The following is a 27,833-nucleotide window of genomic DNA, read 5'->3' as shown; positions in this document are numbered from 1 at the left end:
TAAGAAAAACTCGGGACTTGTCACGAAAGCGGAGCTATAGTTTCTTCCATTTCTTCCTCTCTTCCTCAGTGGTTTCAGTGATTAGTTAAACACTTACGCGTACAACAAAAAAGTTTCACAATCTAAGTAGCTTCATTCAAGTTCCATTAGATATAGATATAATATATGTATGTTATTTAATTATCCTTATCGAGAAGATTTTATAATGATTGATCCATAAAATCCTTTCAACTTTTTTATGTATTTTAACAAAATTTATTTATATCGTTTTATTTTTTTTTTGGAATTTACTAATACTTTGTTTTTTTACTTTTAGACATTTAGTTAGTAATTTTATTAATTTTTTTTATAAAAATAAATTTTACATAATCAAGTACAACAACAAATATTTTAGTTTCATTTTTCAAGCACATGCGCTTGCCTCTAACATACGAACGAGTACAGTACGTATCAAGTATATATAATAATATAACATAAATAAAATAAAAATAAATACCTTTGGGTTAATAAAATAGTTCAAGTGTTTGGGTGAGAGTGTGCAATATTCATTTGCAGGTACTTAACGTAAATTTTTATATTAAATCATGGTTAAATGGTTTCTATACGTATATATTACAGTTTAGTACAATTAGCGAATATTAATTATCAATTATACGATATCTATAAATGAGCCAATATCTCTATTTGCTCTCCGGCAGACTCCTGATTTCCGGTTTCATTGGTCGCCTGACTACTACCTTGTGATATGGTGACAATTGTTATTAGATCTTTGCCATGTTCATCTGAGTTCTGGGCATTCGTTATCTGATTTATGCCACTGTTAATTTCATGGGCTTTGATGTGCTCTGTATTCGTCTCTACTATGGCAGATGTTCGTAGTTGATGTGTAGAGTTTGTGGTTGAGGAGTTCGATTTGAGCGCAGTTATCTTTGGTGTTTGAGTTTGAGTACTGGAGGGTTCCGCTGACCGTCGTGATTGAATTGAATTATAATTTGGCAATTGATCTACACTCAAAGGTTCGGGTAGGTCTTCATTAGCCAGAAGACGTCCCGAGGGCGCGGTTTCGATACTTCGCTCACTGCATATTGTACCTGGTGTGGTATTACGAGAACGATAACTGGGTGGCAAGCTATATTCCGAACCTCCAATACTGCTGGGACCACCACTTCGAAGTGTCGTAGTAAGTGGAGCTCTAAAATTATAAAACAAATAATAATTATCAATATTATTATTTTATATTTATTATTATTATTTATTACTATTTATATGCAAATATTTGCAAGTATACGTACAACGTTAGCAAATGTATATTGTATACATAGTATTCTTGAATATTAACTCTGAAGAATAAATTAGTAATGAACAAATAATATTGGATCTTATAAACTAAAATTAATTAATTTAAACTAAATAATAATATAGTATAATCGATGGTGAATATATGATGTAACGGTTTCGTAAATATGCAACTAAGCCATTATTGTAAAATAAAAAGAAATCCCTGTATCCATCTTTATGTTTAAAATATATTTTTTTTCGAATTGGGAGCCTCATTTATTGATGGATTTTAAAAACAACTCTAAAGTTTATATGAAAAGATTTAATTCCCTAAGACTCTGTAATGAAATATAATGAATAATGGCCCGAAATATCTTAGGGAAGTTTCAACATAACCAGCTTCATCTTTAATAGTCTATAGGTATCAGCGTATAATAGAAGCACACAACGCTTACTACAACCACTATGTTTAAGTTTGAAGTACGAACAATGTTTATCTGTAGTATCACAATCAGCATTATTTTAGCTTACGTGGACTTTGGTAGACAAGGCAACCACTCCAACCTAACCTATATGTGGTTCTTATATTTTTTTATTTTCTTATATGTTGTAATAATAGACATATAAAAATCGCCACAGGTTCGCCACAAGCGAATGGTCAGGTGGAGACAAAAAAATCGGAGTTTAGCACCAATGATTGCTGAAATGACTAACGCAGAGCATACAGCTTCGCTAGATAAAATAATGCCTGAAATAGAGTTCACTTTTAACAATGCAATTAATAGAAGTACTGGAAAACATTCAGTGAATTATTATTTGGAATTGACATCAGGAAATAGTAGTTGACTTTTTAAAATAAAATTTAGACGAATTAAAACCCAGTGAGTTTTAGAAAGATCTCGGGAAAGTAAGAAGAGAGGCTTTAAATCAAATCGCTAAAAGTCAAAACTAAAATAAATTACTTAAAGACTGCCACACAGTTCAGAAAACATATAACGTAGGAGAATTTTGTAAGTGAAGTAGGCATTAGTAGAAAGATATTTCCAAAATTTTAATGACCCTATAGGAGTAGTGAAGTAAGTTCTACCTAATGAACGATACCTAGTAAAGAATGTAAGGGACTGCGATATCAACCAGAAGCGGCAAATATTAAGCCATGGATTGACAGTTCTTACAGAAAAAGTTCAATATATTATTGGAATTATTTCTTATATTTATTTAATCTTAAATAATTTTTTTGAGACTGCAAGTACCAGATATCGTGCCGAGTCAAATTTGTGCAGGTTGTTGTTGTAGTTGACTAATTTTCGAAACCTCTTCATTAAATACCACAGTTTCTATTAAAGTAAGAATAGTCACGACTGTCATATTTACGTTAAAATCAAATTTTAATAAAATAATATAAAAAAAATATATATACTACAGACATTCCCACCCTACGCCCCTGTCAATGGCGCTTTACACAGACGACACGAGGTTGATATACTCTGACAGGTATGCCATAAATATAAGCAACACCTTACAGGGAAATATAGACCTCATAGTGGAATACTTCCAGAAATGGATGATTAAAATTAACAATGATAAAATCAAGCCTACATTCATAACACGAAAGAGAAGGCAGCATCCTCCAAGAGTGATCGCCGGAGATACGGTGGAAGGAAAGCATAAAATATCTGAGGGTCACATTTGACAAACAACTCAATTGGCATAAACACATGAAATGCAAACGCAATAGCTGTTCTAAAATTCTACATCTTCTAAAACCGCTGTTCAATAATAATCACTTCAACCTCAAAAATAGAAAGTTACTATATACTCAAAAAATTAAGCCAGCACTACTGGTCGGATGTGTTACATACAGCAAAGCCTCAAATAGTGCCATAAAGCAATTACAGATAGCACAAAACCTGGCTGTAAGAAGACTATTTAGGATTCCATGGCAGTTTAGAACATAAGACATGCACAGAGATCTAAGGATCGACTCAGTGAATAACTACGTCAGAGACAGAGTACTAAAATTATTCACAAAAGTTGATACGCTGCCCAAACCCGCCCTAACAAACCTTAAGTCTACCTCAGGAGCAACAGGACAATATGCTGACCTTCGGTCCATCATCAGTTGAAGGATAAGTAAACGATATGAATTCCAATGTAGTTAGAGCTTAGTGTGGGGCAGGGATAAGCCACTCAGTCACAAAAGAGTAAAAGTAATATAATAAAAATAATAGCGAACATAATAAAAATATAAATTAAAAATTTTGTTCATTGAAACAATAAATTATATAAAATATAAAAAATGAAATAAATATAAAATAAAAACAGAAAAATATTAAAAAAAATTTTAACTATCATTAAAAATTGTAATAAAATAAAAATAATAAATTTTTTATTAAATGTAATATAATTTTATTTGATTGTATGTTGCTTGTTGTAAGTCTTGGTAAAGCATATTGCCTTTGTTTTGAAAATAAACTAATTATTTCGCTTTCATATTTCATATGAGAAGACGTATTATTACAAAGTTCGAATACAAAATACCATATTAAGCCAATTTAACAAATTTATACAGAGAGTTCAAAATTATTGTTATCAAACTTCAGCATATCTGAAGTGCAAATAAGTTGAGTAAAATGATTCAACGGAAATGTGCTATTCCAGTGCACGTTGCCATTTTGTTGGTTAGCCATGCATCACCTGCAACCTTTTGTTGCAATGAGATAAGAGCATCCTCCAAGCACAATAAACAATTTGAGTGCATGTCAAAATTTATGCATAGAGCAAATACTTTACATATCCGCACGGACATGGGCATGGATACGAGCAGCACGGACAGGGGCATGGGTGGAACATGTGAGCTGAGACCTGAATATGCAATTCAAATTAAGTTTATTTGTACTAAAATTTCAAAATATTCAACATGTGGGATTACTTCTGGCAAGCCTTTAATATACTTTCGGACACTTTTAAGCAAAAACATTTTACTATGCAATTTAAAACTGTTTTCTCTCTACTAACAAAGGCAACAATTGCATTAACAACAAAAACTGTTGGCTATAAAGTGAAAATAGAAAACATAAAATAGAAAATAGAAAATAGAAACAAGTATGGTATAGTACATCTACGTAAAAGTACAAGTACGAGGAGTCTCAGAATTAGATTGAGAACATGAGGCTCATAACCCGCAATGGACTATCTTCCCCAAAAAGTTAACAATGTGGCAGCACACAGGATGGCCATTGAAGTTAAAGCACACTTTTAGGAAATTTTCTGCAACTTGTGCAGAAATTAAACAACTCAGAAATGCTTCATAATGCTTCATAAATCACCATGAGTACGGCACATTACACAGATCGAGATACAAAATTCAATATGAAAGATGTAAAAAATCTGTAGTATTGACATTTCACTCAGTGGGTATCCTGGTGCGCCTATTTGTCATTCAAAATGAATATGTATGAGTTTACCGAAAAGTTAGTTTATAATTTTTCTAACAATTTATCAAGCAAGGATATGTCTTGATGTGAAAACACACGTACACATACACTACTTCAGAAATTCTGAAAAAAAATTCCACATTTTCCTACTTTTGACATTGATTTTCTTCTTTTATTTATGTTCTCTGCTGTGTATTTGAATGCTTCTGTTTTTATGTGCTTTTTAATAACTGAATCCATTGACAAGAGCATGTAATCTAAAGATTGTTCCTGACAAAGCAGACGGAAATACATTGAGATACAAAGCTGAAAAAGTATGCAAAAGGCTGTCACGAAATGATTTATCTTAATATTTAATAAGAAAAAAATTATTTTCTGTTCATGACTTTGCTATTTTCTTAATAAATATTGAAATCAGAATTGCAGATGATTGTTATCTTTTTCTTCCTTTAGAAAAAAGAAAACAAATTTCTTTGAATATATAAATTATATATAGCTGTGTATTAATAGCAAATATCATTATTATTATTGTTAGGGGACGTGGCACTGCGACTGTCGGCTCTATTGTGCCCCCTTTTGCGCTTAGAGTAGGTCTTTAAGCCCTCTTGCGTCAATAAAAAGTAGTATAGAACCTACTTTACAGAGTTTTATTGTCTCCTCCGTAAGAATATACATATCTAGGAGCCAATTTCGTATGTGCATTATAAGTAATATTATATATTTAATAACTTAACAATTAATTAATGCATTATTGGCCCTTAAAATTATTTGTGGTTTTAATACAATAACTTTATTACTACCACAAAACTAGTTCCACGTTCCGAAGAAGAAAATTGCTTTTGTTTTGAAAATTACGATGAATCGGAAGTTTAGTATATCTAGACTTTAAAAACTTAAGGTACACTGCTCTGATATAGTAGGTCTTAAATCTTAAATATCTTAAATATCTTCACATTCTTAAATATTCACATTGCATTAATCAAATAGATATCAGATAGCATTCCCATGAGTTCGGTATTTAAAAAATAGAGATTCACAGAATTACGCTATATATGAAATATTTACATAGAAAGAATCAAATAAACGTAGGATACTAGAAGATGCTAGGATACAATTTTGATAAGAGATATCAAGATATCAACGATATGTTTAGATGTCATTAAAATAATAGGGAATGTTCAATGATTATTTGAGTGGTGTTGAAAACATAACCTTTTAACCTTCTCAATATTTCATTGTGGCAAAATACATGTTTACTGATAACATGTAGTAGAGTTACATAGTGCGAAAATTATTGAATAATCCCTGTTCGATACTAAGACAAAACTAGTTATATATGTATTTAATCATGTTTGTGCTTTTACTTGTATATAGGTATGTATTCAATTAAAAGTGTAAAGTAAAAGTTCACTAGTGAACTATTCTGTTATCTTTGGAGAGAGTATCCTAAAGTAAACCTGACCATTGCAACAGATTGGCTATCGAATCTGTTATTTTAAGTAAATAAAATCTATTGGTTTAATATGCTAAACCTTATTTGGGACCTTATAAAGGAATTAAACTCATTTCCTGTCAGCCGTATGGATGGAAGTTTCATTAAAAAGGACAGTTGAGGGTGAAGTTCTTCTTAGAATACATCACTTTTTACTTCATTAACGAGATTGAAATCATTTATTGATATCTTAAATAAGTTATCTAGCATTGCGCATCTGCTTATGTAAAAGGAGTGCTTGTGATCAAGAGGTGGATAGACAGTACCATATCTAATATGGTAATTTTAAATCGGAATATTATTACACTCTATATCCTATATACATACATTCCAAACCAACCTTACGTTTACTGTTACAAAAGTAGATAGTGTGAAGTTCACTATCCAAAGCTTCATATATTTCAATTGACTTGCGAATTGTCAGAAAAATAATGTAATTATGAGACGTTTTGGAATTACAAGTTCTTTCAGTTAATTAAAATCTCAAGTGGAACATAATATTAAAAAATTTTAAATTATATTTAACTAACTTTCAATTTTTTCTTTAATATATTAAAAATTATTGTACTAAACCATAATGATGTTTAACTCTATGACTCAAGCAAACGAGTTACATGAGTGCATTTCTTTTCAAAACTATATAATTTTAGAATAGAATTCTTTGATCTAAGATACGAAAAAGTACTTTAATGCCATTGAACTTATTCAATATATGTGCTTTGACTTTACTCGTTAAAACCTTCTGACAATTTTAATATCTCACAAACTGGCTTTTATTATACTTCAGCAAGTCATTTGTTTCAAGCCGTGTTAGAGGAACAATATATGCTAAGTATAGAATACCTGCGCCAGAACAGAAATATTTTTAAGCTATGAAGGCTTTGATGCACAAAAAGTTAGGAAAAAAAATTTTCCTGGAAATTTTTAATCTTCCTGCTTTGTTTAAGTTTAAATTAAATTTTCCAATATATGACAAATTTATATAAAAATTTAATATTTTCCCACTTAATGTTTTATGACTTTCTTCATACACATCATTGTACCTATATATCCATCCACATGTCCCAAGCAGCCGCTCTTAGGAAATGTATTAGGCAGTCATAATTTTCCTTTTGTAGAAAAACTTGATTAACTTTCTTCTGAACGTCTACCCACAGTAAAATGTCATTATTTCGGTGTAAACACAAGCATAAATTTAATTTTAATATTTAATAAAGTTTACTTTATCACGCATCCATTATAATTGGGCGCAGAACAAAGCACACGACAGCAGTTAAAAGATAAAAATACTGGAGGAGGCATGCAATTACCGGATAAGAAGTTCAAATTGAAGAGCAGAAGTAATGGGGAAGCAGCTAATTTGCATTTTGATTGATTATTTATGCAACGGGAAACAGCGTTCACCAGTTCACCAAGGTATGGAAATATGGAAGCAGGCTCTGCACTCGCGTAAATTTGCTAAACGCCAACATAACAGCGCATATGGGACTCAGAGGCAATTTGGTAAATGTTACCACAAATAATTCAGGATGAATGCGCTTAAACTCTAAATAATAGCATTGCGGGAATTGAGAGCAAAAGCTTAGCTGACGACTACCACAAGCAACCGATTAAAGTAACAAGCTTTAATCTATAATGCCATACTAATATGATTCTTATTAGCTCAAAGGACTGAACTGAAAGGAACATTTTTCAAACTACAATTTAAGCCAAATTAAGCCAAAATAATTCAAAAGTTTTAATTACCAACTTTAATGACTGAGATAAGATAAATTTGGGTTTATTATTTATGGCACAAGCAACTGGACCTAATCAGGCGATAGACTAATGTCTTTGGTCAAATGCATAATGATTATGATAATAGAAAGTTGGTTAGAAATTAAAAGCGTTACACTTTGGCAGCAGCACAAAAGTTAAACTCTATTTCCAACCCTATTTTGCAACCCTATTCCAACCCTATTTTTATACGCTTACCCTATTTAGTGCTGGGAAAATTGTAACCAACGAAACCATATCCGGTAGAGCAATTCAGTGCGTCTGCTGGGTGTAACTTTTTTCTGTTGGCTCAGTAAACCAAGGTACATTTAAATATTCATTGTCCTTTCTACATTTTATTTTGATTGCGTATCAAGCCGTTGTTGGCATTTAACGCACAGCATTTGCTTCTCGGCTGGTGCGGCCATGGTGGGGCCATGTGTCATGGAATGGGGAAGTTAAATAGGATAGACTACTGTACGACACTGTTACTTGTAGACAAGAAATTTCACATTTTACATTTTACATTTTAACGCAATAAAAAATAAACTTTTCTAATTAGAAGCCATTATGCGATCAAAGCAGCAATTATCCTTAAAAGTTGCCATGGTTTTTTGGTTTGACAATGAAATTGTGTTTTAGCATAGCATAGGACTTCGCACAGCTGGGTATTGCACGGTTGTACGGGTATGTATCTCTGTGTGTATGGTTGACAGGTTTTTAACTGCCTTCAAGGTCCATACCGAAACGTTTTTTGGTTGTCATTTAAATTGCTTCAAATTGCATTTATTCTGATTGTTGATTAAAAAATCTAGCTATATTCAAATGCCATATACTGTCATGTTCGTTTGGAGTGTGGTTCTTAATCAAACGGTAATTTTCAGTTACTCTCTATGTATGTATGAAGGCAGTAACAATTTTATGAGTACTTTAGAAAGAGTGTGACACTGACAACTTTCAAGCTATTATAAAATTTTAGAAACTTATTCCAGAATTTATTCAATTATAAAAAGAAGAACTATTATATTTTTTGCAAAAGATACTTTGATTTCTTAAATCATAAAGCAGTGTACTATCCACTTGATAGTTAAGTAACACATTGAAACTGTTTGCCTAACTTATAAACACAAATATAATATATATAATTTATTAATTTAATTACCTACAGCACAGATCAGAGTACCTGCATTCATTTGCTATGGTATTCATTAGGCCCTATTCTGCTGCAGGAAGCGCTCAAGCGAGAATATCTGACATATAAGTGCATTCTCCATACAATTTTTGACAATAATTTTCTAAACTGGAATAATGAAATTTCACTGTGCCAACCACAATTACAATCACAATTACATTGAATAACAAACAAAAGGCAATAGTCATGCTAAGTAATGAGAAGACATTTCAGAATTTGTGTCATATATTCCATTCACAAAGAACAACTAGAAAAACAAGATAAGATCAATAATTGAAGACGAAGAAAACTTCTTTATCATTGCGGCGTGAAGCTGTTGAAATTGTTTTCCAGGCTTTTCGCTTTACAACACTGTAACTCATGTATTCATGTACCGATAAATTAAAAATTATTCAGCTAAAATTTGTCTACATTCACGGGCCATAATTTATACCAACTAATACCTAAGGAGGGCTCAAAAAAAGTAAATAAATTAACAAAATCACAAGAGAAGACAAAGAAGATAGGCAACATAAAACGAAACGATAAAGTTTTTGGGAAATTTGAAAAACTTTGCCGCCCAATGTGTCAATGTTAACACTGGAAAAACCACAATGGGCCAAACCAAACTGTGAACAACTCATAGAAATGTGGTTGCCTCCACTCGACGTGCCTAAAAGTTTACATAATTGAAATAAGTTTGTCAGCGAAACAAACAAAAATAAGTAAAATAAATAATTTTATGTTGAAAAAATAAATTTAAATTAAGCTGGTAACATTGTTTTGGGGTTAAGAGGAACTAACATTGGTTGAAATGGTATAGGTAAATATTTGAACTTTGAGGTGACTAACAACTCACTGAAAAGTCACCTTTAACCCATAGTAACGCACAGTTTTCGCAAGTAAGAAAAGTAAGTAAAAAATTAGTACGGACTGAGTAGGTTTTACAGGTCTATTTACGGATTCATTTAATAGGCGTCTAATTAAATTCTTTTTTTATTTATATTTTTACAAATCGTCCCAGTTATAACTATTTAAATTTACAGTAGCCGATATATTTAATTATAGTTTTCACTTTTTTATATTATCTGTACTTTAGTTACATCAATATTTTTGATTAATATTTTGTAATCACTCGCTGTTTCCGTGTTATAGTTCTTATACACATGGATAGAGAAAGCTATTAGATCCCATCAATTTTCATTATTTTCCTCATAATTTTCACTCATTTCTATACATATTTAAAGCCGGTTTTTATGAAGTGAATCTTCATAAAAACATATCCATAATAGGTGTTTATACATTTACATAGGTGTTTATAACTAAGAAGTTAACTGCATTTATTATCACCTCATTTTTCCGATTTGGAGTTGGAGTGTTATTAAGAACGCCAAATCATCCGTTAAAATTATAATTTAAATTTAGTTAATATGCAATTATGTTCTTGATCTTGAACGTTCATTAATTTGTGACTTCACCAATCAAGAATTTTGACCAAAATTCGTACTCCATAGAAAAATGTCTGGTATGGATTCTATGCAACCACTGCAAAATTACAAAAACAATGGTGCACTCTCTCTCCATATGCTATGTGGCAATTATTATGTAGTTCTGCAGGCCTAAGTTTTCACCGAACTCCATAAAGTTTGGCAAAACGCATCTCTTGCATCCGATGGCGGCACAAATAATTTCGACTTTCTGTTATTAAGTTCGGCAAATTTAAATATTTATTTTAGAATATCTATTTAAATATCTTAACACACTCTCCGTGAATGCTTAAAACTAAATAATAGATTTGAACAGCTTTAAGATAGAGTAGTCATTCCAAATGACATATAGAACAAAACAAAGCCATTGAACATTCCTAGGTTTATTTAGGATCCTAAGGATCCATAAAAATAACTGGAATTAAGACAAGACAGCACCTAAGTTCCAAGGTATAAATTTCCCTAAATAATAAATGGATATAATATGAATAGATATAATTAATATGAATAGTTTAAAAATAGTATTATGAGTAGATAATGCAAAATGGTGGCCTAAGTGGATCCCTTGGGATCGCCGGTATGATTTAATACAAAATGGGCTGGTAAGTTTACTAAAATATCAGTGAAGGCGAAAATAAGAACTTAACAAGAACGTAGGCAAAACCAAAGGTTACTATTTTTTTATTTTATAAATAGTATCCATTTTATGTATATCCTTACTGTCTTAAATCTTGGTAACAATTCAACAGAAACGTTGGTAATAAAATTCGAATAAAATATATTTAATTAAAGGCATTCAATCATAAATTGATCTACAGTATCTTGTCAGTCCTTAATATAGTTTATAGAGATTATTGTTACTATTATCATAGTATCCTTTCAAATTACTACTTATTTTTATTTTATTATTAATAATTTAATATTAAATTTAATAAAATTTAATATTTTTGTTAATATTTATTTTAAAATTTGCAATTATAAAATCATCAGCAATTATTTTATTTATTTTAATACACATTACACTAATAAATTAAAATGGATATGTAAACATTAATTAGTAAAAGTTTGAAATCAAATAAACATTCAGAGCTCACAAAGAAAATGGGAATAATGACGATGATATGTTCTAATTAAAAATATATTTCCAGCATATGAATTCTGAACGATTTAATAATTGTCGACAAATTAGAAAAATATAGTAATTCATTAAATTTATTAAAAGTTTTGAATACACTGGTGTTGGTAGTGTTTTAAAAATCCTTTCTATGATTGTTATTTATACTTCCGAATAACCTTTCACATGTTGGAAATTTAATACATCCTTAAAACCAAGCCTAATACTTTGCATCTTATGTTAAAATTTTTTTAATAACTGCATAGCTCACCTCAATAAACTTCCGGCATGTGAACGATAAGTTGGAGGTGGAGAACTGCCACGAACTACACCATGTTGCCGATCCCTGTCCAATAGTAAAAGCCTGTAATAATAAAGTAGTATTAAGCAATATTTAAACATTCGTTGTGTGTAAATGTATTTATGCAAATTAAATAAATGATCCTTAAACATGTAAGCGGAAATATTTAAATTCCATTTAAAATTGCGCAAAGTACTTCCATTGTTGTCCAGCTTGTAATGCATGTATGCAGCAGGACATGGAAAGAAAGGATATCTAGCACGAATCCATAAAACACGCAAACCACAATTTGTGGTCACACCAAACTTAATTGACAGTTTCTTTGTGTTTTACATTAAAAATTGCACCTAATGTTTTTTTTAGTCATTGTTTTTGTTTCGAGAAGTAATGCACTGACCCCGTTAAAAATACAATAGTGGCGTGCAGGTGGAAATGCTTACTTACCTCAATCGATATTCCTGCATGCTAGCCTGGTACGATGGCGGCGGTGGTCGATGTTGAAACTCTGGATACAAAAGTCCATGAGGTGCACCACCGCCACGGCTGCACGGTCTACGTCCGCACCGACCTATATCGACGCTTGAACCCAAGCCCAAACAAGGTGGTCCGCCAGGTGCAGTCATACGCCAAGCGGCACCACTGACCGTCACTAGCACAACCCCGACACCTGCAAATAGAAGCAAACAGAGAAAAAATCAAATTATAAATCAATTTCAATGAACTGAAAGCTGATTAAATGGAAATAAGCATACAAAGGGATTTGTTGAAAAGTAATTTAAAAGCATAATAAATCAGTTAAATGTATTTACCTACATATATGGAAATGCAAAAAAAACATTGAAATTAAATGACAACATAACGACATATCAATTGATTGAATTTGTATAAAAATAATCTGGTAGACTAATTAAAAACTAATTTTTAATGCTCAGTCAAAATAAATATTTTTGAAATTCATTTCGAAAAGGATTTCTAACTGTGCAATTAGGAAGATCAAAAATAATCGAAGTGAATAATGCATTGAATCCATCAAGAACACAGCAGAGATAAAACTAATTGTAGTTATAAAAAATAAAATTAATTTAATTTATTTAAATTTAAATTAAAAAAAAAATTAATTATAATTAAAGAATATAATATGAAATAAATTAAATAAATTAAATTTTAAGACAAGAAACCAATTAGAAATAATTGGTCACAATATAAACCAATAGTCTAGTACATATATATACTAGTATATAAATAAAAAGTAGTTTATGAGATCATGGGTTGGAATAATTTTTTATTTATATCAGAAATTCGTTACAACAATGACTGGTATCATCTCTAAAACAGGCATTTCTAATCTCAGTACTAATTTAAGCAGCCATTATTAAAGTTTTTATTTTAAAACGTGAATAAAAATAGTCAATAATGTTTTACCATTCACCATCAAAGAAGGACTGTATTAGGAAGTACCGCAATATGCTGTACCAACTGTTGTTGGTGAGAAGTAATGCGACTATACCTAAATGCTTAATTTGTCTGGTGTCTGATGTTACTAGATATTTTTGTCTTTTGTACAGCATGGTTTCATAGTATGTGACTTGGCGACCCAAGCAAAATGTCTGATTTTCTGATTATGAGATTTAATTCACTAACCCTGAGGCTGCTGTATCAGTCCATAATCCAATTAACTACTGTTGGTTTATATAGTTTTTGATACATTAGTATAGAATTTAATTCTTTCGCTATTATAGTCATCAAATAGAAATTTAGTGTGTTTGAAATTTAAAAAGCTTTCAGAGTTCAATCTTTCCAGTTCAATCTTTATTGATCTCTAAGTAATCTTCTACACAATTATCTACCTATGCTGTAGTCCACAAACACGTCTTTTCTGGTGAGTTCATCTCCTTTTTTCGGATTCTTGCATGTTCAGAAAACTAATGAAGGTTGCTTTTATTGACCTTGCCTAGCAGCGTAGTGTTCAAAAATAAGTTCACACCAACTCGGAGTCAACCTTAATGTTCGAATGGCAGTTCTATTCTCCGAGAATATGATGATGCCTCACCTAAAGTAACCGTTGTAATGACTAAACTGTGCACTTCTAATGTTGGCTAATATTACCATTTAAATAATACTTAAGTTTCTTCTTAAAGATCCTACATATTATTCTTGAACTAAGTACTACTGCCACAGCGTCACTTTCGGGTTTTAATGTATGTATGTACCATAGATTGCTCCATTTCTATTTTGTATGGAACAATGACTAGCCAGTCACTCATTTTGACAGATTGATTGTGTGGGTACTTATGCCTTCTTCAATGTATAGACATAATTGTGTAGGATCATGCCTTCTTCAGAACAATTGACATTATCTGTATTGCTCCATTTCTATTTTGTATGGAATAATGACTAGCCAGTCACTTATTTTGTTAGTTTGATCCTATGGGTACAAATGAGTTTAGAGAGATTAAAATCTTCAATGCGTGCCTCGATTCAAAACTACTGCATGAATCTGCAATCTGATTCTTAACGGCTGCTGTTTTACATGAACCTACAACAATTCTTATCAGATGTCTGCGAGAAATCTTAAATTCTGGGTAACCATTACCGTAAGCAACGAAGGTTTATAAGGCACAACACAACATATTCCTCAAAATGATATCATAAAACACAAATACGGATGGTTAAAATACACACTCCTCAATCTGAATAATGATACCTAACAATCAGTACTGGGGTGTAATACAATAAAATTGTGAACAGCCCAAAACAACGGAGAAAAGAGTAAACTACAGAGCAACAGAGTAAATTTTAAGTGAATCAAACATTGTGAACATAGTGGTTGTCATAGAAACAATTCTCATCCAATAGACTATAGTCTAGACTAGACTATAAACTATAATCTATTGATTATAGACTAGACTTGACTATAAACTATAGTCTAATGGATCCAATATTGCCCAATATTGATTTATTGTCAATCCGATAGTCTTTGCTAATAGACTAAGTTTTGAAATCTTATTCAAGTCAATAGCCGATAGATATAAATGCATTTTTTATAATATACTTAAGTATTATATATAAATATAAATATTTTATCAATATATTTCAATAATAATAATCAATCAATCGTGTGTGGCTTATTGCCAGGGTTCCCTAAAAAGTGTATCCCTAAGTGTTAAAGTATTTAATATTTTTTCTGTCAAAGAGTCTTCTAGAGGCTACATTGAACTCGAGTTCCAACGTTGGGAACTGTTTTTCCTATAACATTTACAATGTAATTTATTTAAAAATTAAAATTTTCTTTGTAACAAATACAATATTAGATACTAAACACAATCAACAAAAAAAAAAAACGTTTGCTTGACAATTTTTCCTAAATAAATATTTCTTCCCAGGAGTTCAAGGTTTAAGTTGACATAATCTGACGTTGACGTTGTTTTATGAAATGTTTTCGTTTGTTTCACAGGCAATTCCGACATGATCATTTGCGAAACGCAAATGCGCGGCTCTGAAAATAGACGAACGACCCCCAGCGGACGCATTTGTGAGTGACTTCAAGTTTGTCCGTCATTTCCAATTCGGAACTGCCTCAGCAGATATAATGGCGTGTAAATAAAATTCGAAATTCGTACGCAAAATTATTGTTGAGTATTTTTTTAATAATTAACGCAAAAGACAACAACGGCGCAGTAATTGCATTTGAAGAGATACGCGGGACTACATGTGGCGTGCAACCGCACCGTTCCGACTCAAATTATGCGTATTGTCGTCAATGGTAAATTATTTATTAAGTGGCCATTTCACGTTGTGTTAATGTACTTGAACAATTAAAATTATGTCCGAGAGGTCGTTATTTTTATTACAATTAAAATCAGCTTTTAGGCCTGAGTTCGGTATGGGCTTGGCGCGGTGATTTATTCTTCGGCCAACATGCATAACTCTTAATTCTGCGAAGTTACGACATAATTTTTTATGTAAATTTAAAATTAAATATTTATTGCACGTATAAGAGAACCATATTTTGTATATTATTTTGTAACATGTCTAAAAAATTAGTGTGAAGAACATGAGATGTACACAGCGCTACCAGTTTTTTAAAAATCAACCAAAAAAAAATCAACAGGCATAAATTAGAAGCGACCAAGATTGGCTTTATAAATAACATTAGTTTGCAGCCAAAAATTTTCAAAGACGAGACCTATATTGCCTATAGGGAAATTGAAAAATAATTGAAATAATGTATTTTTCGCAAATAACTCGAAAACGGTATTTAGGAAAAAAAACCATTATGATTTTCGAGTTCTAGGGAAAATTTTCTTATAGAAAATATAGGTAATTAATTGTTTTATTTTTATAAATCAAACTTATATTATACTAATTTTTTATTAAATTAGTTTTAGTGCATACGGTATTAAAACAATAAATAAAACGAACAAAAAGCAACTAGTTATTAATTTAAATTTAAATTTAATCAGATTTAGGCCATTTCACGCAATATTAAATCAACTATGGTACTATAGTACATCAGTACTAATTAATAACATTTTTGTTTTATTTAATTATTAGACGCCTTTCAAATTATAATTAATATCGCATAAGCATGTATAGTGAATCCAAAAGTGCAAGATATAAAGATTATCTCTTATTTTTGCTTGCAGTCGATTTTTATAGTCAACACTGCATTTTTTTGGCACCTATTTTAATGTCAAGTCAGATAAAGAAAAATTGATTAACGGCGAACTGTAGCTATTCTACTAACAGTTTCAAATCGAAAATTCGGTAATTTATATATGTACATATAATCTTTATAATACATACAATAATAAATCTATAATATAATCCATATAATTCCTTCAACGAATAAAGACTCATATCCAGACTCATATCATATCCAGTAGTAAAAATCTATTGTCTTACTTTATTCCAGCTGTTTTAATGAAAGCACAACTCATTTTTAATATATCTTTTCTTTCTATTACGTGAAGACCTATGTTTTTGGCATTAGTTATTACTGTAATTAAATACTTTATAATGATATCTCCTACCAAATTGAATAAAATGCTAGAAACTCATTTCAGTATATCACTGTTATTATTTTGATCACACTAGTACTTTCTGCAAAAGCGTAATGGATCTTGGCATAAAGAAAAGCAGAGTATGTCTGAAATATGTCAAATCCGCTTGTATAAACAATTTAAATAACACCTAGAATACGTAATGGAAAACATATAAAATTCTTATCCGACGTTCTACAGCCACTATAAGCCCAAAAACCTGTAACTTAAGATGAGGAATTAGAAAGTGAAAAAATTATGGCTATGGCTAGACAGTTTATGACAAAAATTAGTTCAAAATAGTAAGTCATAGTTGTATCGGAACCAAATTCTCAAATAAAAGACAAATACTGATCTCATTGAAAATATTAAAGATTCACTGATTAGTATTTAGATATTCTTGTCCTATGTCAAAATAACAATTCAAGTAAATAATAACGATTTAGTTTGGTTTTGTTAAGTACTAAAGGATAACGGTTTAGAAGTAATCTGCATTCTTGATGATACTTACACTCTCTTGATGAGAAAAACTGACTAGTTAGCTAATTTAGTATAAGTTTAGTACAATGACTACTAAAACAATTTTTAAAATTATTAATACAATATCAACAAATAACTACCCATTTCGTCACTGGTTTGATTGATAAGTCCCATTCTATAACATATGCTATAGATATGAAACTGGCTACTATTATAACAAAGTAGGTAATAAGGTGAATAAGTAATTAATTAAAATAATTAAAAAATTTAACATTCATAAGGTAAATGTTATTTGATTATATTAATTACATTCCTTAAGGAACAGAGTGAAAATAAATAGTACCAGAAATTCATATACGACTCTTATTGAAGAGACAATATAGAGGGTTGCCGTTACATCTTAGAGTATTCCTTTTCAGAGTAATTTTTGACGACCTGTGGTCTTGGCCATTACTTGACATATGTTCGTCAATATTTTTAAAGTATTTAGAGTTTCAGGATTATCTTTATAAACATGATTCCACGAAGTATAAATTGCTCAAGCTAAAATCTTGTGATGATAATTACCTAACCATTCCATAAATATGAAGAATAAATCAAAAGAAATATTTTAATAAATAATCACTGATTCCCTGCTATTTATTAAAATTAGTTCCATACTATATATTTATATTTATTTATCTTAAATTTAAAAATTTTTATATAAAATCTAAATCAAACTCTCTGTTAGAATATTCTTCATCTTCATTCATTTTTATTTGTATATTTTCATAACGCATTTTACAGATACATAAACTCTTTTGGGTGGAAATACATTAAAATAGAAAAATGGGAAATGAATTCAAATTTTCTGTCCTAATTCATAGTCTTTTGTGGATTTTAAATAAGCTTCAGTGTACCGTAGAATTTAGAACGAAAGTTTGTTCTATTTTCTCTAAAATAAACAAAAAATGCTGCTATATATTTTTTGATAATTAAAATGCACAAGCCAGAAACAAGAAAAAATAATAATAATAATGATAAAAAAAAATAAAATTAATTTTAATAATTTTGATTACTTTTCGGTTGACATATTTTTCAGATTCATCAACATGAAAGAGAAGAAAGATTCTTTAAAAAACAACTAACCGTAAAAGTTATTAGCTAATAGGCCTACAAAATTACACAAAATGAGATGCCATTATAAAATAATAATAAAATAATAATAAAATAGAATATATACCATAAATACCATGCAGATATTTCTGTGACGTAGAAATAGTTGATTTTTTATTAAATTGCAAATATGTTAATACAAATTATGCTTACATGTTATATTCTACATAAAACCAAATATTTATATGTGTCATAAAAATAGTTATAATTTATCAATAATTACAACTATAAGAGAACAAAGCAACTAATTCATCTTGCTTTCCTTTTACTATCCAATTTGATAGGTGACGCTTACTATCGTAGTTGTGGATCAGATCAAAAATAGAAAAATATGATATTTATATACTCTGTCACTTTTCGACACTACCCGCCCCCTTTTCTTAAGCGCCTTTCTTAAGCTATATATTAACGTTAAAGCTTTCCTTTTTCAAGACTCTTTCCAATATTAGCCATAAATATATTTCAGGGTCTCCTTTTATTTTTCATTTAAACTATGTAATTCTTCGGGCAGAACTAGGAGTATCTTAAATACATACTAAAAATTATTTCAAACCGATTTAACAATATAATTTCTTGTTGCGTCTTTGTATTTCTTTACAGAATTGAATTCTTCACTATACTTCTATGTGACAATTAACCTACTTCTCAAACACCTCGGATTTCTGCTCATATCTAACAATTATGAATAATTATAATTTTTAATTTCTGTAATCATATCTACTTTGCCATTCATATTTACGATCCATCATCTTTCGATAATTATCATTACTAGTAACAGTAATTACATGCACTTCATTTTATATATGGGTTATTATTTTACAAACAGGACGGATTCAGAAAAGTGGACTTTATCACATCCAATTTGACCAAAACTTTTCAATAAAGTCCTCTTATAAAATACAATGACTCGTATTTTTTAAGAGATACGAGGCCTAAGGGAGTTGGAGAATTTGCATTTTAGACTAATTCTATATTGTCAACTTTCAGTTTCTGTAAATGCAAGGGTCTTAAAGTGAATTTTAAGTCTTTTAATTTTGAATATAATTTTACATTCTACAAATAATTAAAATTGAAATTAAAATACCTATCCAAAAAATAAAAATTTCGGTGGAGAGGTTTTGAAAAGTAGTGAACTACAACAACAAAAATTCTTTTTATATTACTTTAAATAATTGAATTCCAAGACTATCATCAGTGGTCTTGGAAATATTTCTTGTACTTAATTATTCATAAACAAGTTTTTTGAGACTGCAAGTACCGGAGATTGAACTCGTGCCCTGCCAAATTTGAAGCTCAGAGTCAGCGTTCATTAGACAACTGATCTAAAGCCTTAGGTGACTTGTGTGTTCCAACTTTGAGTTTTGTTAATTTGCTTTGATAAATTGTTAACAAATTCATTTGCCATGTTCTATTAGAACGAAATCATAAACCAGCTGTTGAGGAATTGGATATATTAATAATATTTACTTTTTGTTACATTTCAACACAATTTTTTTTTAATTTTTTTCAATTAATTTAAATTCAATTTGATATTTTAAAAAAAATTTTTTTTTGTTAGGTTATTCATTGAAAATTATTACTCCTCATTTCTAATTTAGCAATAAAATTTTACATAAGAGAAACTAAATTAGCCAGTATTTAGTATTACTTTAGTATTACTTAGTATTACTTAGCCAATATTTGTGAACTGCATAGCCTATTCTCAGCACCCTGTTTTAGTATCTGAAAGAAAAATATACTTAGTCTATGTTTCTAAAGTGCATGGTTTGTACTCTGCATTCTCTATTGGTATCTGGAAGAAAAATATACTGAGGCTATGTTTCTGAACTGCATGGACTATACTCCATACTCTTTCTTAATATGAGGAAACGAAATATACTTAATCTATGTTTCTGAACTTCATGGCCTATTCTCCGCACTCTCTTTTAGTATTGGAAGGAAAATATGCTTAGTCCTGAATTGCATGGCCTATACTCTGCATTCTCTATTAGTATCCTACTTTACTAATAATTACTACTAGTATAAATTTTTCATTTTAATCTTTTCGATGAGGTTTTGCTATTTTTTATACTCAAAAATATATACTCTTTTGAACACTAATAAATTTATGGGTAGTGCTTGGAGAATATAATCAAGGTAATGGTGGAACTATAAAGACATAAAGGCTTAAACAGGAACTTAAGCTTCAACAAAATTACATAACAGACATTAAAAAATAAGCGTATAAGTATTACTAACTATGGTCATAAGTATAAGCCCCAATATATTTATATTAGCATTGCTTTATATTTGGATTTTAATTGACATAGAAAAAATAATAAAAAAAAATAATTAGGAATAAAAATAGACACTTCAAATCAAAATGCACGAAATTGAATACTCGTATTTCTCGTTTTTAATGATTTCGAAACATAACAAAATTAAAAACGTAATTGAATGTGGCCTTTAAAACTTAATTAAATGGTAATACAAGTTTACAATGTTGTTAATGCGATGTGGCTAAAATAAATTTAAACATAAAAATAAATAGAAATAAACATTAGGTTTAAAATTAAAAAAAAAAAAGATGAATAAAATCAAACTGGCAGTTAACCCACTTAGTGGGCGGTTTGTAGTTAAGTCCAATAACAGAAGCACTGCAGCATTGAACTGCAAAAACCGCACAAAAGAAAGTGGCCGCGCGGCGCAAGGAGAAAGGTTCACCAACACGGAACTTCCCAAACAATAATCACAGCAGCGCGCCTCAAACTTTCACTTTTGCCGGCTCGGTTTGACGGTTTGACGATATTAGAGCAGCTGCAGATGCTTGGCCCGGCTCTGTGGCTCTGTGGCTCGGTTTCAATTTTATTTAATGTGTTAACTTTTATTTCCAAAAGCGAATATGCATAAATAAAATCGAGGCTTTGTGGCCACAATTGGCAAAACTACGTCAGCTCAGCAAAGAAACTCATGCGTAGAAATGCGCAATGCTTCACATTGCAAATGAGTTCGACTTGACAAAATTACAAGAGTTGGCAAGTAAAATTTGCACCCTACAATGTTGCGAACGGTTTATTTAGTGCTGACGGTAGTTGGTTATTAATACCAGCTTTTGAAAATAAGTACAGCAGTTATTTGAAGATTTTAAAAATAACAGATTTGTCTATAATCAAATGAATTTTTTTGAAAGATATAAATATTTATTATTTTAAATTTAAATATATATCATTTTGCAAAAAACCAATGTCTATAGCTAACATCTAAGACATCTAAGACAAGCTAAAACAGAACGTAAAACGAGAATTGTTGTAAAAGATACTAATCATAAAAGACAGTAATTTAATTTACTAATATCATTTTCAATTTACAAGCCGATTGAATCACTCAAGATTCACTTACATTGCTATGTGTATTTCGAACGGGTTAATCTTGATTAAAATGTATAACACTCGAGATTGGTTTAGAGTGTTCTTCGATATTTTGACAGAGTATAAAAATTACTCTGAAAATGCAGTTTTGTTTAATTTATAAGCCGAGTGAATCACTGAAAATTGACTTTCTAGGTGTATTTCGAATGGGTTAATCTTGATCAAAATATATAACACTCGAGATTAGCTTAGAGTGTTCTTAGATATTTTGGCAGAGTATCAAAATTACTCTGAAAATGCAGTTTTGTTTAATTTATAAGCCGAGTGAATCACTGAAAATTGACTTTCTAGGTGTATTTCGAATGCGTTAATCGTGATCAAAATGTATAACACTCGAGATTGGTTTAGAGTGCTTTTAGATATTTTGCCAGAGTATCAAAATTACTCTGAAAATGCAGTTTTGTTTAATTTATAAGCCGAGTGAATCACTGAAAATTGACTTTCTATGTGTATTTCGAATGGGTTAATCTTTATCAAAATATATAACACTTGAGATTGGCTTAGAGTGTTCTTAGATATTTTGCCAGAGTAATTAAATTACTCTAAAAATGTGGTTTTCTTTTATTATATTTGGCAGTTAATATACTTTTAGCATTTGTCGTATTTTATACATTAGACATTGTTATATTATATTGTATCATATTATTATCATATAATATGTTAATGCAAATTCAAAATTGATCGTTACCACCATATACTTCAGCCATTGGAAACATGTATATCTTTTTTTACTTAAACGCGATTTTTATTTAAAACGATATTGACTTATTAATATAGTTCTCTAATATCAACATGTTTGATTGGATCTTAAAAATAGAGTAAATAATTACAGATCGAGAACAAATTTATTTTCTCAATTAAAAATAGCATAAAGAAATATAGATTCAAATAGTACCACAGAGTTAAGCCATTCTATTGTGAACGCTTATGGGGTTTCGGTAGTTGGATTAGAAACATTTTTCACTCACAATTTAGATTCAAGTCAAATTGTCTACTTGCGCTAATTATCTGTATACAAAAAATTAAACATAGTTTTAAGTTAAATCTCAATAAGTTGCTTTTAAGTCATGAACTTTGATCACTTAATTCATACTAATTTAATTTTAAGACTTAAGTTACGACTGCGAAATCGACTTATAACGTTCGCAAACTGTGAACATGCTCATAATTCTGAAGTACTTAGTAAAATAGCTGGCAAAGAGAACAAAGGTATAGTAGAGAAAGCAGGCTCTCAGAGTTACATCAAAACTTTGCAAATTTTAATTTATTTAATTTATTTATAGTTTCTGTGGTATCCAATTTTTGTTAACAACCATAATTCTACTAGAAATCCAAAAATATTCATACATCAGTTACTTAATAAATTTACAATAGTATCAGAAGCCATTCATATATACTCAAGAACTATACGCTATACCTATAGTACATCTTTCTATAGTACTATCTATGCTACACTAAAGTTTACTTTTGATTTTCCACCTAATTAAGACCTAATATTATATGCAAAGTAAAGCTAAAATAATCTCAGCGGGAAAGTATGATATTTCAATTTGCTTCACTTAAAATTTTGAATAGTTGTGAGTATCTCACGAAGTTTATAAACCTGACGGAGTATCTGTAGCGAAACCGCAAAGCTGAAGCGTGCGTTTAGTTTGAGTTCAGCTTTCAGTCAATGGCTTGGCTTGGCTTGGCTTTTATGCGCAAAATTGAACAAATAATTTTGTTGATTTCGTTAAAGTAGAGAAAATTAACTCGGTTATGACATTTTAAATCAAATTAGAAAAATTAAAATTAAATGACATGAAAAAATAAACTAAAACCATTAAACTGAAGATTGAATAATAAATAATGAATGGAATGAATAAAGCGGTACGTAATGGAAGCATGAATTTCATTAGTCGGAGATGTTGCGCATGAAAGCGAAAATTGTCTGAAATCGGGTTAAATTCATTTAATCAAATGCAATGTTATGCAATGCTAAGCATTCGCAAATGGAAACCGAAAATAAGCAGACGAAATCTGCGGAAGATGGTAAGTATTCGGTTTAATTATATAAGATGAAATTAAAACGGTTTAACAAATCATTTTGTATATTAGTTTTCATTGTGCTGGTTTAATCAGGAACCTCAAAAACCGCGGAAAGCACTTACATTTTATAACTATTACTTATATTTAATTATGCTCTCATACAGGAGGGGTAATGAAAAGCAACTGAACCCTTTCAGTATTATATACATCATATATAAAAATCTGATTAATTTTGATGCATTTGCAATGATCCTCATCATGACGACTTAAGGTACATAACCTTACATAAAAAAGATTGTGAAGATAATGACAATCTTCACAATTTAAGCATTAGTAGTAGCATTTTGCTCATCTACTGATTAAATATCAACCATTTGCAATACAATTTCAACATATATTTAATGCCATCTAAATTTTGTATAAGATATATTGTATATAGACATCTATATAGACATGTATTAGGTATATGTATATAAATATATATTCTTCCCTGCTCTTTCTGACATTTATTAAAACTTTCTTACTTATTTCTAATCAATATAGAGTCTTGCAGATAAGCTATAGAACCAAAGACTTGATCCTTTACCTTCAAATTGATTATGCTTATAATGAATATAGTCAATTTACTTAAGGCATATATATATTTTTGCATGTAACAATATATTTTTAATACATAAAGTAGATAATGCAACAAAACTGATTCTCGAGATATACATTTAAACCTGAGACCTAGCATCATAAAAGCTACTTTAGCTAGATTTTAAAATGTAGATGCATATAAAAGAACAAAACATTTCTTTTTGATGCTAAAATATAATTATGATTTACATTTTCTTTTATTATCTATTAAGAAATTATTAAAGTTCTGAATAATATCAAAATATTTTTGATGATTACATTCCCAGCAATAAATAGTACTGATGTCTTACGAGTATAATATAAAAATCGAATATAAAATCGGTGGAATAACCATTTTTATCATTTTGCTTTAATAGAAAATGGTTAAAGTAATTGAGCAGCAAAGGGCAAGGTTGGAAACTAATTTCGCGACTCAAAAAAAAAATCGATCTCAATGCTAATGACAGCAGCTCTGTTACCAACATAGGCTTCTTTAGGCCAATCACCTACTGCAGCCGAATATTCAAAATATTAACAGTTTAAATAGAAATATAAACCGGACTGAATCTAAACCGGAATCCTCAAGGCAATAGGAGCCTCATACCACCTGGAGAAAAACAATCCGGTATGAAACTAATATCTCATTAAACGAATTAAGATATTTAGCATTAAACAGAAATACCTGGCGATTCTACGTAAATAGTCTATATTTCTTATGGAATACGTCTGTATAATAATAACGTAAAATATAATATTTTAAGGAACTAAGATTTGCTATAGAATACAAATTGCTGACAAATAAATAGGTATATGCCTATTTTCCTAACATGAAAATGGTATTATGCTAGAGTAAGTTGTACAGTACTTGGAGATGTGTGCGTCATTATTTAAAAATCTGGTTTTATTTATTTAAATCGCGAGCTGAAGTTTATAAAAAATAAAAGAAAAACATTTGAAAGAACTTTTTAAGATTTTATTATTTTGCTTTTTATTTAAAATCATATTTTTTTCTTCTCCATAAACTTTATTCTATTAAACAAAATTATTGTTAGTTATGTATATATGTTTATGCTATTTAAAAGCACTTTTTTATTAATATGAAAAGAATCTGCGTATATAAATCCACAGTAAAGAGAGTTTATAAACTGAATTAACATTGTTTAATATAATATAGACTTATAAGTTCAAGTCCATTTTTTCTTCTCCAGAGTTTTGAATTATTTCCTATTTAAGCCAAAGGGAGGCTTAATATAATATATATTGAAAGTATAAAAATAGTTTTTTGAAGAACTTAAACTAGTTCATCAGGGTTTAATATTTTTTCCGCATACGAATATACGTACATATATATTATATGTATAAAACTCACGCCATCAAAGAAGAATATACTACTCTTTTTTAATTCCTTAATTAGAGGTATTTTTTTTATTCATACAAGATTTTTTTGCTAATATAACAGTCAAGTTTTGCATTTGAGAAAAATCAAATTCTTATTGCCAAATTTTAAAATTTTTAAATAGCAACACTAACCTTTTATCTAACATCTAACCTTTTTAATAAACATATATTTAACAGCCATAAAGCATGCTATTAGCAATTAGTATGACTTTTACGGGTGGTGCTTATTACCAGGACTTCGATCCGGAACCAAACCGAAAATACCGACATTTTTGTCGGAATGAAAACCAGCACTGAACCGATATATTATTATGTTTTGACCCGGAATGAAAACCAGAACGGAAAAAATTCAGGACTTCGGATCAGAACTGAACATAAAACCGAAAAAAAACCGACATTGTTATGAGAGCGTAAACTGGAATGGAATTAATAATTTTTTTTATTTTGAATCGGAACGAAAACCGAAAAGGAAAGAATTCCGTTTTGAAGCCCAAGACATCATAAAGACATCATCTTTATAACTGGCAGAAAATCGTATTCTTTAGATATTGTAGATGTAAGGAAAGAAATGTCTTTTTCATGCTAAAAAAATTGGGGTGTATATTCTTTTTAATTTTTCAAAAACAAATTTTTAACATTTTTGAATAGTTTTTGAATATTTTTGAATAATTTTGAATATTTTCGATTATTTTATTCACACTAGTATGAAGAGAGTACTTATGTCTTGTTCATCAAATATTTGATTTACTCGCATTGTTATAATTATTAATTTTTTTTCAATATTTATACTAAATATTATTTAAATAATAGCTAAATTAGCATGAGCAAAATTTGTTTATAACAAAAGTAAATAAATAAACAACTTAAATAAAAACTGAATAAGGTAAACTATGCTCTATACTTTGAATAAATGTTTATAAAAAAAACTACAGTTTACATAAATGAAAACACTGTCAATATTTATCTGTGCAGTTTGTTATTGAGACGGATACGCCGACACAGCAACGGACTGCAGAAAGACACCCAATCATTCCGGTAATTGTTGTAAATGTAAACAAAAATGTATTTTTAAGTAGATAATTGGTTGGAAGAGTAAAAGCAAATGTATGTCAACTATGTTAACAAATGACACCTTTTGAAGTTGAGTTTTATTGACAATACCAGCACGGCATTGTCGGAGTAATTGGACTCATTTCGAACAACGATTTCCTTTTAGAGTGTTACATAATTTAAAATACAATAACAAAAACAACAATAAGCAAAACAGCAATAAGTGGAACACCAACACCAACACCAACAACAACAACAACAATTACAAGTGCAACTCACCTATCATCAGCAGTGCTGCAGTCAAGTGCGAACTTGGTGGACCAGCTAAGCCAGTGGCACCAAGCGCTGCACCACCCAAAGCACAAGCAACGCCGCCCAATGCAACCACAGCAATTAAAGCGCGTAACGGTGGTCCTGCGAACCACTGACCGCAACAGCCTTTGCCGGAACGCTCGGAAGGTGACCTGAAATTAAACAGAGAAAAAAAATTAATGTTAAAAACTTTTTTAAAATAAGTGCTAAAGTTGCTGTTTTTACTTATGCATTAAGCATTTTTGATAAGAGGTTTTTTGCACTTTAAATACAAAATTAAATACAAAAGGCAGTGAAAATTTATTTTC

General features: G+C 30.0%; 1 protein-coding gene across 1 annotated transcript; it reads right to left on the bottom strand.

Annotated features, from left to right (window-relative positions):
• Positions 1-345: 345 nt before the first annotated feature.
• LOC119675008 lies at positions 346-27,758 on the bottom strand. The gene is made up of 5 exons (XM_038086169.1): positions 27,751-27,758; positions 27,493-27,677; positions 12,480-12,702; positions 12,006-12,098; positions 346-1,192 (listed from the first exon to the last, which is right to left on the bottom strand). Exons 1-5 carry the CDS (start codon positions 27,756-27,758, stop codon positions 661-663), a joined length of 1,041 nt encoding a protein of 346 aa, XP_037942097.1. The 3' UTR covers positions 346-660.
• Between the last annotated feature and the right edge of the window lie 75 nt (positions 27,759-27,833).

This window comes from Teleopsis dalmanni, chromosome 2 (genome assembly GCF_002237135.1).
Source record: "Teleopsis dalmanni isolate 2A chromosome 2, ASM223713v2, whole genome shotgun sequence".
NCBI classification, from domain to species: Eukaryota; Metazoa; Arthropoda; class Insecta; order Diptera; family Diopsidae; genus Teleopsis; species Teleopsis dalmanni.
The sequence above is the reverse complement of the archived record's forward strand: the minus strand, read 5'-3'. Positions and strand labels throughout refer to the sequence as shown.